Genomic DNA, 13,741 nt, shown 5'->3' on the forward strand with positions numbered 1-13,741 from the left:
GGAAGCAAAGTTAGTCTGGCAGGATATTTTCTTAAGGAAGTAATGCTGGTTAGTTGTGGTTGCTCCTTTTTTTTTCTACATAGTCACTATGTAGTAATATGTCCTACAATTTTGCCAGGAGTAATGCTCACCAGCATATATAAACTCCATCCTCTTCCCTGCTTTTGAAAATAAGGACATCTGACCTTAACTAATTTTAATTCACCATATTTTCAGACGTCATTGAAACAAGGTCATAATCCCATCTGCAAGTTCTTTCGAAGTCCTAGGATTTAGTGTCCAGAAAGCCTAATATCCTAAAGCTGTTTAATATTGGAGCCAAGAGCACTGGCTGCTTAACACTTCTAAGCCAGTGCTCTATTATATCAGAGATGATATCTTCTGTTATAAGAACTGTTGCCTTCAGTTTCAATGAGTGTGCATCCATCTATCCAGCTATGCCCCAAAATATTGATGCACAGCACTGGTCTTATGTTACACAAGATCCACTTTTAAAAGTAGAATAGTTTCATCTTAAGTGCACTATGACTGCTACCTTGGTGAATTATTTTATTCACTTAAAACTAAATTTGATGGCATTCTTTCAAACATATCTTACATTGCAATATTCTACCTGGTCCTCTTACGTGGAAATCATTAGAAAGACAAAGCTTTCTCATATTTAATTTTCATGGCTTAGAGGGGTAGTGGAAAGCAAACAGGTTTTGAAGTCAAAAGATCTGGAGTTCAAATACTAGCTTTAATGCTAGCTCTGTGACCTTGGGCACTTAATCTCCTGGGCCTCAGTTTCCCCATTTGTAAAATAAGAAGGGGTAGTTAGATGGCTATTAGGGTTTCTTCCAGCTCTTAAATTATCCTATGATAAATTGATGTATATAGAGCAGGAATGGTTCTTTAAATATGGCTAACTGTGAGCTAGCATTTTTCCTGGTTGGAGGAGTGGGGGAAAGGGGAAGACAAGAGAAAAGTAAATGTGATGATACAGGATGTGGATAGGAAATTCAGAACCACTGAAGTAAAATGATACTTGATGCACTTCAGGAATAGGTTAAAATGAGACATGAAACTGTAAAGAAACAGGATATTTTCCAAAGGAATTAGAAATAAAGTGGGAGGAAAAAAAAAACAAGACAAAGAAGAGTATATACCTAAGAGGAGGAAAGAGAGTGGAAGGCCTGAGGCAATTAGAAAAGCAAGAATTGGAAAGGGAAGAAAGAGAATTAAAGAAAATTGTGTTGATTGAGATGGGAGACTCAGAACTGGAATAAGAATAAGAGTCTGACTATCCAGGAAAAGACCAAAATGGAGGATTCTCTTGGGCAGAGTCCAAGGAAGATATTGAACAAGGTGATTATTAGGATATCAATTCTGATGTGAGAGTGAATGAGGTAGACCTAGGGACCAGATGGGAAAGGATAATGATTGTCTAAAGATTGATGGGATGAATGGACAGAGTTCACCTTAGATCTAGGCCAAGGGTGGGCCTATGTGGCCTTAAAGCCGCAGGTTCCCCATCCATGATCTAGGCATAGCAGTAGGTTGGACTACCAGAAAGGTCAGTGACCAAAGAGTGAAAGCTAAAGGTCTCACAGTTGGAAGGGGAACAGAAAACAAGAAACACCAAGAAGAGACTGTTGAATATTTTCAACCTGTGCCAAGCTAATTTAGTAATGCAAGATTGTGGGATTTTTTCCTACTTATTTCAGCTGTATTTAGTTTGTGTCCTGAGGATCTTTTGAATCGAGGAACTATCTACTGCCTAAATGAATATGTTCTGAGTGTGCTTTATGGCAATGGACATTGTGAGCTGGGAAGGGATACCACTGGGAAAAAAAAAAAGGAAACAGGAAAAAGAATATGATAATAAGGGCAAGGACAAGGAAGAGAAATCTCCCTCTTTTGATCTTGTGAGTCCCCCAGGGTGGATCCAGTGTAAAGTCACTCAAGGCAAGGGACAGCAGGAACCAGTTCAGGAAAGTCTGTTTTTGCAGAAAAGGGGGGATGGCCCTGCTTGAAAGCAGAAATCAATCAAGAAAAACAATATACCATGAGTTCAGGTGGAAATATAAGTTCTTGGGTTGGATCCAAGGGCAAAAATTCTTCTTTTTCGTACAGTTTGGTGCAGACCTTAAAAAAAAATTAATTCAGTCACAAATAAGCCAATCAATCAACAAGAATTTACTAAATGGCTACAATAGGCCAAGCCCTGGGCACGCAAGAACAAAAGGGAAAGCATCAGTTGCCCTCATGCAGCTTGGAGTCTACAGTCAGAGGAAACACCACGTATGTATAGAAGTTTACACAAAATGAAGACAAAATGATTTGGGGAGAAGGCATTAGGAGCTGCGGAGATATGGAAAGGCCTCCTTAGAAGGTAGTACTTGAGCTGTGCCCCAAAAGAAACAAGCAATTCTGAGAGACACAAGATTCATTCAACAAATCATTATTAAACACCTACTAATATTTGCAAAGCACTTAGCCTGGCTAAAAAATGCTCGTTCAGATTATGTCTCACTTAAGATCATCATTATCAGACATTTATTGAGCCTCAACTCTATGTATGGCTAATAGACTGTGGAGTTTCATACACACACACACACATACGCACATACATATGAAAAACCTATATCTATGTGTGTGCATATATACATGTGTATTTATATATACATATGTGTGTATATATATATATATATGTATATATATATAGTTTCTTATATCATAAGGGGTTTATATTCTAGATGAGGACTCACCTTGGTTACTTTTTCCTGTGTAAGTCACGGTGGAGCTCATAGCTGGTCCCATATTTAGATAATATAGTTATAGTATCTTTCATGAGGGTGGGTACTATTATCTGACAGGGTACATTGCAGTAGTCTTCTTGTCTAATGAGACTTGAGGATTGTGAAAATACTATTGTCCAAGGAATGAGGCTTGAGAGTCAATGAGAGATGATGAGCTGGGACTAGAAGATAGGCAACTGCTTTCATAGTTTTTCTCTTCCTTCTCTTCTTTCATCCTGTTCCAAGCCCACATGTTTTAGCCAATTTATGATAAGAGAGAAGTACCATCCATATACTGCAAATGATTTAAAACTAAAAGGAGTGGGGAAATGGTGGTGGAGTGTGGGGGTAGTTACTTACGTTATTTTTATTCTCAGATTCATGTTCTTCTTGATCCAAGCAACATTCCCCTTGTCCTTTCATTTGACAGCAAGATGACTCCTAAAGAAGTAACAGATTGTTTAAAAATCACAGAATTCTAGAGCTAGAAGTTAACCACTTTGTTATTGCAGTCTGGTCATTTTTCATTCATGTATTACTCTTCATAACTCCATTTGGGGTTTTCTTAGCAAAGATACTGGAATGGTTTACTATTTCCTTCTCCAGCTCATTTTACAGATGAGGAAACTGAGGCATAAAGAGTTAAACGTCTTGCCCCAGGTCACACAGCAAGTAAGTGCCTGAGGCCAGATTTGAGCTCAGGAAGATGAGTCTTTCTGACTTCAGGCCTGGCACTCTAACCACTCTGCCACCTAACTGCTCAGCTGACCACTACCAATCACTTAATTCAGTACCCTGCATATAGCCAAGACTATGTAAATAGAGTAGGTAGCTATCTATATAGCAGGATGTGAATAATACTAGAGAATCTCCCAACCAAAAAACACTCCCACTTATGTATCAATAACCCCTTCACCCACAGAAATAGATGAGACCTCTCCATACCTACTCAACACTTTTGACCTCTGTCCTAAGGCCCCTTCCAGTTCTAGATTCATGAGTTTCTTGGCTTTTTTTTTAAACTAAGAACTACTAATGTAGCTCATAGAAGCTGGAGTGGATATGTGGTCTAAGTGGACAGAGCGCTGGATTAGGGGTTGGAAGTTTGGAGTGACAGCTCTACCATGTACTCGCTAGGTGTGCCACCTTAAGGAAAGAAGGCAAGTTGGTCAAGTAGAAGAATGAGAGATGATGCTACAAGAAAGGACTGCAAAAACATAAATTCCCTCCTCCCCTTATTTTTTTAATAATTTTTTATCTTAAACTTAGATACAAAATGAGGAGAAAAAACATTTCCATGTATACAACATACTATAAAAGAGGATTCAATATAAAACAATAAATTTCCATTTCAAGAAAACCTGTACAATAAATTCTACGTGTTATTTTCAAAGCTGCCCAGCTTTTCTTTGCTTCCTTGTTGGTTTTCTTTTCTTCTCTGCTGTTCACTTTTTATTTTATTTTTTCCCCTCTCTCCCACCTTACCCTAAAGAAGGCTACAATTAAGCATGGATATATAGACATATACATAGATATCTATAAATGTACACATCTACACTCATACACATATATGTAAGACTGTACTCTGCTTATTTTCACCTGTCATCTGTTTCTCTGAAAGTGAGTAGCATCTTCCTTCATGGATTCAAGTCTTTCCATGTTTTTCTAAATCAACCAGTTCATCATTTCCTACACCACAGCAATGTTCCAACCCAATCATATCCTATCAAAGATATTGTCTATGAAAGTTTTTTTCCCCAATTTTCTGCATTCCTTCTATTCTTGGCTACATAGGTTTTATTTATACAAGAAATTTTTCATTTAAAATAATTGAAATTATCTTTTTACATTTCAACAATACTCTCCCTTATAATGTAGTTTAAGGTCTGATACTTCTAAATCTGCTTCTTTAAATATCATTTTTCCTGGTTTCTTTGAAGTTCCTGACCTTTAGTTCTCATAAATGAACTTTATTATTATTTTTTCTAATTCAATGAAATTTTTTTGGTAATTTAATTGTGATGACATTGAATAGATTAGTTAAGTAAAATTGTCATTTTTAAAATTATATTGGCTTTACCTACCCATGAACAGTAAATATTACTTGAATTATTTAGATCTCAGTTTATTTGTATGAAAAGTATTTATGTTTATGTTCATATAGTTCCTGTACCTGTTTAGGCAGGTATATACTCTGGTATTTTATACTGTCTGCTCCCCCTTATTTTAATGAAACAGACTTTATAAGTGCTTTTCATTAGGCTGTGCTTAGAAGTTCAAGCACTGCATGAGGACAATAGGAAAGTGATTGCTCAGGAGATAAGAGCTATTCAAATGACCTTTCTTCTCTTTCCCATATATAGATTCCATTAGTGTTGATTAGAGTCACAATCATAATCACATGTAGTGAGCAGCTTAAATGTCCAATTCAAAAGAAATTTCTGTGACTCAACAGTATGACAAGATGGCTTCCTCAGTTTTTCCTGACCACAAAAGTCATTATAAAGAATGGAGCCTGATCCATTTTTTAATCAGTACTATGTTACTTAATATTCATGTCAAATAAACCAAATCATAGAGGATCCATTTCTTTGAATTTCTGAGGGGGGAGAATACCTTTACCACTGACAGGAAGATCAAGATAGCCACAAGATCCTGCCAAAATTGTGCTTTCCACTGGAAATAAGTTTTCTATTTAATGTGTATGGTATCATATTATTGAATTTGGGAGACGCTGAATCTGTTTTTACAATTTTTCCATACTTACAGCGCTGAAACTTTTCCCACTTTCTACGATTGGCCTATATCCAGTACAGCGACACAGGTTACCTTGTAGAGGAAGAAATGCATATCATTAGAACTAATCCTTTGCACCTTTGCACTGTAGTATTTTTTTGTTGTGAAACCAAGCTTGTTGGACAGGCTATGGGGACCCCAGCAAAGCCCAAGAAGCAATTTTTCTGGAATGACTCAGGGTTGGTGGAAGGAAGGCATTAGAGGTGGGAGTGGGAGGATGAGGAGGAGTAGAGACACTGAAGGGAGAAGGAGAAGAATCTTTATATTTTGAATATAAAATACTTTTATTAAAATCATCATTGGAATTATATGAAGACTAAATGATAGAATGCCTATTATTTTTGAGGAAACAATTGAAGAGTACAAATGTCTACATATGTTGGTCACTAAAATAAGCAAGGTTAACTGAAATAATATAGCACCCTGTGAGTGAATATTACATTATTAAAACACAACTAATAAGAATAATCGTTCAAGGTCTTATAAAATGCCTATATTAATCCTTTAAGTGATTGCCAAGAAATGTGGTTTGTATTTTAAGGTCATATGCAAGGACCCTAAATGATAACTATTCCTCCAATTATTTCATGGGCTCTCCCTTGCTATTTTGTAAATAACTGGGTAAGGGGATAAGCTTTATGATTCTAACCATAAGCCAATGTCCCCAACTTACCCCAGTGTTGTTACAGGCCTTGTTGCACTTTGCCATAAAGAGATGTCAATTGCTAACATAACTCATATACAGATCAACAGTTATTATTTTTCACTGAATCACAGAACTTTAAGAGTTCAAGGGAATCTCAGAGGTCACAGGATCACAAGATTGTACATCTATCAGTAGAAGGGACCTTAGAGGTCAGCTAGTCCAGCACCCTTCCTTCCTCTTACAAATGAGGGAACTAAGGCCCAGGTAAGGGCAAAGCTAGGTAGTGATGTGGATAGAACACTAGGCCTGGAGTCAAGAAGTTCTGAGTTCAAATCCAGCCTCAGACACTTACTGTGTGATCCTGTACAAGTCACTTAACCCCTATTTGCCTCAATTCTTCACCTGTAAAATAAGGATTCACTGGAGAAGAAAATGGCAAACCACTCCAGTATCTTTGCCAAGAAAACCCCATGGACAAAGCCCAAGTCACATAGAGTCAGACACAACTAAATGACTGAACAACAACAACAAGGCCCAAAAAAAAAATTTTTTTTTAATAAAAATTAAAAAACAAAAAACAAAAAAGCAAGGCCCAGGTAACTCAAATGATTTGCCCAAGCTCACACAGGGTAAGTAGCAGAGCTGGGATAAGAACTTAAGTGCTTCAGAACCAGCTTTGTTGCATATTATTTAGTTCAACAAATGATTAAATAGAAATCTCTTCTACAGCATTCCTTACAAGTTGTCATTTGACCTCTACTAGGGAAGGGGAACCCATTACCTTCTCAAACGGCCTACTGCAGTTTTGGCCATCTCCAGAAATCAGGGTTTTTTTCCTTATGGGAACCTAAATCTACGTCTCTCTAACTTCCACCTGTTACTTCTAGCCCTCTCTTTTGGGAACACAACTATACTGAATTACCAGACAAGGAATGATACTTGTTTTTATTGATAAGGGAGGACCATGACACTAAATTTCCCTGTGTTGAAGACAGAGAGTTGGGCTAGCTGACCTCTGATATTCACTTCCAATCTGAGATCCTGTGGTTTTATGCCTGCATTACTTTACATAATATACATATATATATATATATATATATATATATATATATATACATATATATACTACATATATATGTATATATATATATATATATACATATATATACTACATATATATGTATATATATAGTATATATATACATAGTATGTGTATATATATACTATATATATATAATATCTTATATAGTATATATATACATAGTATGTGTATATATATACTATATATATATAATATCTTATAGTTTACAAAATGCTTTAATATCCATCCTTTCATTTAATCCTAACAGTTCATTTAATCTTATCTATACTATGTAGTAGATCAAGCAGATATTATTGTCCTCATGTTATAAATGAAGAGTATGTGGCTCAAAGAGAGGTTCTGACCCAAGATGATACAGGAAGTAAGTGGAAGAGCCAGAATTTAGACTCAAATCTTCTGAGACTAATAAAATCTTAATATCAGAGATATAAACTGGAAGGAATCTCAAAGATCATCCAGGCCAATCTTCTCATTTTATAGATGAGGAAACTAATGGCCAGCAAAAGTTAAATGACTTGCCCGGCATCAGATATGGTTATTCTACTGATAGACCATGGGAAAGGAATGGATAGAGTGTATCCTGATTTCAATAAAACATGATACCCTTGTGGAGAAAGGACATGGAGAAATAATAGAGACAGTAGATTCTAAATGGCCAAATAACTAAAAGAATGCTGACTGATGGTCTGATGCCAATGTGTTAGGTCTCCAGTGCTGTGTTACAGTTTTATTCTTGATCCTTTTTTGCCTTACATTTCTATCAATGACAGTAACAGCTAACACATATGCAGCACTCTGTTCTATCTCACCCTAGTACTAAGTTGAATTGCTTTTGGCAAATTGCAAAGAGCTCACAGCACCCTCAAGTTTCTTCTTTCAATGGCATTCTACCTTTTAAATACCAGTGTTCCTCCACTGATGCTCTATGGCTACAAATCCCATGATAGAGATCCAGTCTCCAAGGAACCAAGGTATATGGTTGGCACATGTGGCCGTAGCGTATTACAGATGAAGACATGGCTGCAGGAAGCAGCTTAAAGATTTTATCAAAGAAATATGATTGGAAAAAGAAGTGGGCCAGTCATGCAGCAAAAGCAAGGAATAATGGTATATGAATGTAATGGAATACTATTGTGCTATAAGAAACGATGAGCAGGTAGACTTCAAAAAAACCTGGAAAGATTTGTATGGACCGATGCTAAGTGAAGTGAGCAGAACCAGGAGAACATTGTACAAAGTAACAGCCACTTTGTGTGATGACTAATGTTAATAGACTTAGTCCTTTTCAGCAATGCAAAGATCTAAGACCCCAAAGGGTCTCATGATGGAAAATGTCATCCACATCCAAAGAAAGAAATGTGGAGTTTGAGTGCAGATCGAAACATACTATTTACTATTTTTTTCTTCTGTTTTATTGTGTTTTTTCTTTCTTGTGGTTCCTCCTATTGGTTCTAATTCTTCCTTACAACATCACTAATGTGAAAATATGTTTAATGGGAATGTATATATATATAGCCTATATCAGATTGTGTGCTGTCTTGGGGAGGTAGGGAGGGTGGGAGGGGGAGAAAAATGTAAAACTCAAAAGCTTATGGAAGTGATTGTTGATAAATTAAAATAAATTGATTTTTATAAAAAGAGCAAGGAATAAAAAAAAAATGGACTTTGTGTTGAATTGACGCCTCCATAACACCAAGATCTCTAGAGGAAGACCATCACCATGTTGTTCTCTGTGAGCAGCAACATCCAGGATGGGAAGACATGGACAGATTTCAATCCGTACCATTGGATCATCCCTCTATAAAGTCCACTCTTTTCTCCAATTGGTGAGTTTCCTTATGAAGTCTCCATTTTTTGGAGGGGCCCATTCCAGCTTTCACTCTTCTGTCAGTCCTGTTCTTGCCTTCTGTACTTCAAATCATGTCCTGTGTCAAATGTCTTCCCTCCTCCTTCCCAAATTTTCAGCTCCCTTTTGTGTTATCCTGCCGCATTCAAATATAAACTCCCTGAGGACAAGGACAGTGTTGCTTTTTGCTTGAATTTGTATCCCCAAAGAGTAGCACAAACATAGTGAGTGATTAATAAATGCTTGTTTTCTTCCTTTCCTTCCTTCTTCTTTCTGGTTTACAAATGCTTTGCATACATTAGTTCATTGTTTCTCTTTTTCAACAACTTGGATTGATACTTTGAAGGCATGTTTATCAAATTTTCAGATAACGTAAAACAAAGAGGCACAGATAATACACTGGATACCAGAATAAGAATCAAAATTATCTTGATAGATCAGAACAACAGGCTGAAAATAACAAGAAGAAATTAAGTAAAGATAAAAGTAAAGTTCTGTGCTAAAGTTCAAAAAATTAATTATACAAGTACAGGATAAGGGCTACCAGCTTCTTTGCAGCTCAGATGATAAAACCTGCTAGATTTTAGTTGACTGCAAGTATGAGTCAAGTAGTAGTATTTGGCTGCCAAAAAATTAATGTGATCTTAAACTAAAAGTATGCTATCCAGATCAAGATAGGTAATATATAGTCCCACAATATGCTGCTGCCTTGGTCAATGCATATCTGGAGTATTATTTTCACTTCTAGAAGCCCCATTTAAGAGCGATCTTTACAAACAAAAATGAATCTAAAAAAAGATGACCAAGATGGTGAGGGATCTGAAAACCATATCTATGAGAAAGAGTTGGAGGAATAGTACATGTGCAGCCTAGAAAAGAAAAGATTTAAAGGGGACAAAAATAATAATCTTCAAATATTGTCATTATCATTTGGATGTATTGTACTTTTATATCCTTGTTTCAGAAAGTAGAATAAAGATCAATAAAGCAAAGTTTTAGTGAGATAGGTATCTGTTCAATATCAGGAAAAGCTTCTTAGAAAATGAAACTGCCCAAAATGGAGCTAGCCATCTTGTAAGAGAGCTGAGTAACCCTGTCAATGGAAATATTCCTGGAGTGGCTGGACAATCAGCCAGCAGGACAGCTGTAAATGGGATTGTCACAAGCCTATTCAGTGAGGTTACTCAGCACACAGAGAGTTTACAAGGTCAACTGAAGTCCTTAACTGATAAGCAGGCCTAAATTTATCATAATAAAGAAGCCAGCTAGGCAATCCAGAAAACACAATGGAAAGCAGCAAGAGATTAAGGCATGTATTAGTGACATTTGCTATCACCAGACATGGATGTGTTTGCTAAATTCTCAGGCACTTGAAACCTGCTTTAACAATTGTGGACATATTAGGCTGCACAGTTTATGTGTCAGATATGCCTAGAGGTGACTACTGGGTGGCCTTTATGGGTGGAAAATTGAATTAGATGATCTTTAAGGTTTCTTCCAATGCTAAGGTTTAGTAAATCTGTTAAGTGCAGGTAATACTTCTTTTTAAGTCTTTTTTAATGGTATGTAACACATACATACATGTGTGTACATATACAAATAGATAGATATACAGATCCCCAATATTTGCATGTTTAACTTTCACAACTTAAGCATGCATATGATTTTATTAGTAACCTCATTTTCACTTTCAGGTTGACAGCCATGTATATTGGGGCTATACATAGTGGAGAAAAAAATGAGAGGCACAATGCAGCAAGTTTGTGGAGCGGCTGGTATTCTGCTAGACACTTCACTGGTCTTATTAACCCTATGGTTGTATAGTAAAGACCTCACCATGTTTTCATTGCATATTTTCATTGTTTAACTTTAAAATTCAAGTTCTGCTATGCAATTATGCCCCCAAAGAATAGTGTAAGTCCCTTGGGCCCTAAGCCCAAGCATACAAAGTCAGTGATGTGGCTTAGCAAGAAAATAAAGGTGGTATATAAACTTCTTACCAGAATGTCTGCAGCCACTCTTGGCCCTGAATTTGGTGTTACCATGTTAGGGAAAGTGCATATTATCAGAATTAATGTTTTGGTATGAAGAATTTAGGGCAGAAAAATATATTTTTAGTGATCTCTGATGAAAGATTACAAGTTTTGGTGGTCACAAAAACCTAACCCCCTATTTCCCATAGGTTTATCAAGATATTAAGGGACATCCTGATTTCCAGAGCCAAGGCCTAGAAAGCAAGCTGTGCTCTGAGCTGGGCATAATGACAATCCTTTGCATTCACCCTCTGGATGATCTCATCCATAGTAAAATCCCAGAATTGTTTCATATAATTATTGTATTGCTTTGACCAGCACCAGGTATTCTCTGAGGTCAGACAAGTACCTGCTGTATCCATGTTCTGCTCATGAAGCCCTGCTATAAATCAAACTTGCCACATTGTTACTGTTACCCCTTGTTGTCAGGGCTACAACACACAGCACAGCCATTGGTATAAGTATTAAGATTTGGCCACACTAAAGTGAGCCCCCCCCCACTAGGGATAGGGCTCTGGCACATGTGTCTAATCTGCCTCCTTGTTTGCAAGCCATTTCCCTCACTTTGAAATTAAACTTCTGTTTGACTCCTGACTCTCCTGTCTCTAGCCTGCTCTGTACTGCCCAGGACACAGGTCAGAGGCTGGTTCAGTCCAGTTGACATTAATTGGTGTCAGAAGTGGGATTGGACATGGAACCAGGCCATTGCACTCTGTGGTACCAATGGAAACAGACTAGGCACCACCAGAGATTTATTTCATGCCTTTGTTGGGTTTTTGTTTGTTTGTTTGTTTTTTACTGCTTACTTCTATAAAGTTCATGCCATTTTCTAGCAACGTTACCCCTTCCAAAAGTTGAAGATGACCATGTATACACACACACACACACACACACACACACAACACACACAAATATATACATATATATGTATATATTTGTGTGTGTATATGTTTGTATGTATGTATACTGCTTTGTAAACCTTAAAGTGGTGGCTATTATTAATATTATTACCAGTGAGTAGTATAGAGGTCATAGAGATTATGAATACTGAGAATGCAACAAAGACTGGCACGTAGTAATTGTTGATTGACTAACTGACCCTGTACTTCTAATTTTATATCCAATATAAATTTTCTATTTTATTTAGTACATTGAAAGTCAACACAGGATAGCCAGTGGTGTCAAACTCAAAGAGAAACAATCCCTGTAGAAGATATATTGACTTAGAAAATCACAAGTTTATAATATCTATGTTGTACTATATTTCTGTTTATTTTGTTAAACATTTCCCAATTATATTTTGATCATGTTTGGGTCATAGTGAGCAGTTCTGGTCAGGCAGTCTGCAAGTTTGACACCTCTGAGGATAAAGAGTTGCCTAGATGTCTGGGAGATTAGGGTTCAAATCCTATCCCTGACACATATCAAAGGAATACAGAACTTAGAGGAAACTCTAAAATGTCATGTGACAAATGAGTTACTGATCAGCATGGAAGGAAGTTCCCTATGCCACCTAAATCTTAGGACTAGACTCCCTCAAAAAATTCAGTACATTGAATTAAATATTACTTTAGCAACACTGACTTTAAAAACTCCAATTGAGAGTTAATCAAAGGCTAAGTGTAAATTATTTTTTTATAAAATACAGTGAATTCATTGAATAAGATTTATTTGAATGAAAGTGAGTAATTAAGAATAACTGATTCTTGGTTAAAAAAGGATTAATAAAATATATATCTAGAAATGGGATGGATATATGTAGAAAAGACAAAAATATAAAAACAAAAGATATCTATGATTTTTTAAAAGGAAACATATTTTGCTTTCATATCCTACCGTTCAAAATGTAAGAGGAAAACTTACCCCCCAAGGTTTCAATCAGCTGCTCAGTGGATGGCTGCAGTTGATTCCTCAGGAGAGTATATATGGACATCACCATCCCTGGAGTACAGAACCCACATTGTGTGCCGTGGCCTTTGGCAATCCTTTCCTGGAGGCCAAGAAAACAGTCAATCCTTCCATAAAGCTTCAGTTTATAGTATTCAATACATGCTCTTTATTTATACAGGTAAAGATATGTTATGCTATGTTACACAAAGAAAGGATCTGATCTTCAATTTCAGAAAGTTACTTCTCCAAGGAGACCATAACAGTAATTTCATTTCAAATCAAGGGAGATTTGGGGGAGATAAGACAGTAGTAGCTTGAGATCACCATATTGGTTTATCCCCCACCCTGCTTCCATATAGGTCTGGGAGGGGGACTTGGAGGCCTTTGAAAGAGATCTGTCCATAAAAATCATTTCCAACTCCAATGTTTAAGCCCTGCTCACTTTAGAAGGATCACTGTTCTTTGGGGTATATTGTGTTTTCTTCACTTTCAATCATTTTCACATATAAAATCCTAGCTAGACGAAGAATATAAATTCCATGAGGTATTCCTCATGTCTATCTTTGTATTTCATTTCTGAATCTAGCACACATACATATGTGCTTAATAGAAATGCTTTTTTGAATGAATGAATGAAAAATATGCATC

At 36.5% G+C, this 13,741-nt stretch overlaps 1 protein-coding gene across 1 annotated transcript in view; it reads right to left on the minus strand.

Moving 5' to 3' along the window:
• LOC110207269 (aldehyde oxidase 3-like) overlaps window positions 1-13,741 on the minus strand; it is a 108,644-nt gene that overhangs the window by 81,254 nt on the left and 13,649 nt on the right. Inside the window, exons 5-8 of the mRNA XM_020984898.2 lie at window positions 13,067-13,193; window positions 5,548-5,609; window positions 3,141-3,221; window positions 2,047-2,127 (exon numbers count right to left, since the gene is read on the minus strand). Coding sequence (XP_020840557.1) covers window positions 2,047-2,127; window positions 3,141-3,221; window positions 5,548-5,609; window positions 13,067-13,193 — 351 coding nt within the window. The remainder of the gene's footprint in view (window positions 1-2,046; window positions 2,128-3,140; window positions 3,222-5,547; window positions 5,610-13,066; window positions 13,194-13,741) is intronic.

The sequence above is a fragment of the Phascolarctos cinereus genome, unplaced genomic scaffold (assembly GCF_003287225.1).
Source record: "Phascolarctos cinereus isolate Bilbo 61053 unplaced genomic scaffold, phaCin_HiC Scaffold_726;HRSCAF=1367, whole genome shotgun sequence".
In the NCBI taxonomy this organism is placed as follows: Eukaryota; Metazoa; Chordata; class Mammalia; order Diprotodontia; family Phascolarctidae; genus Phascolarctos; species Phascolarctos cinereus.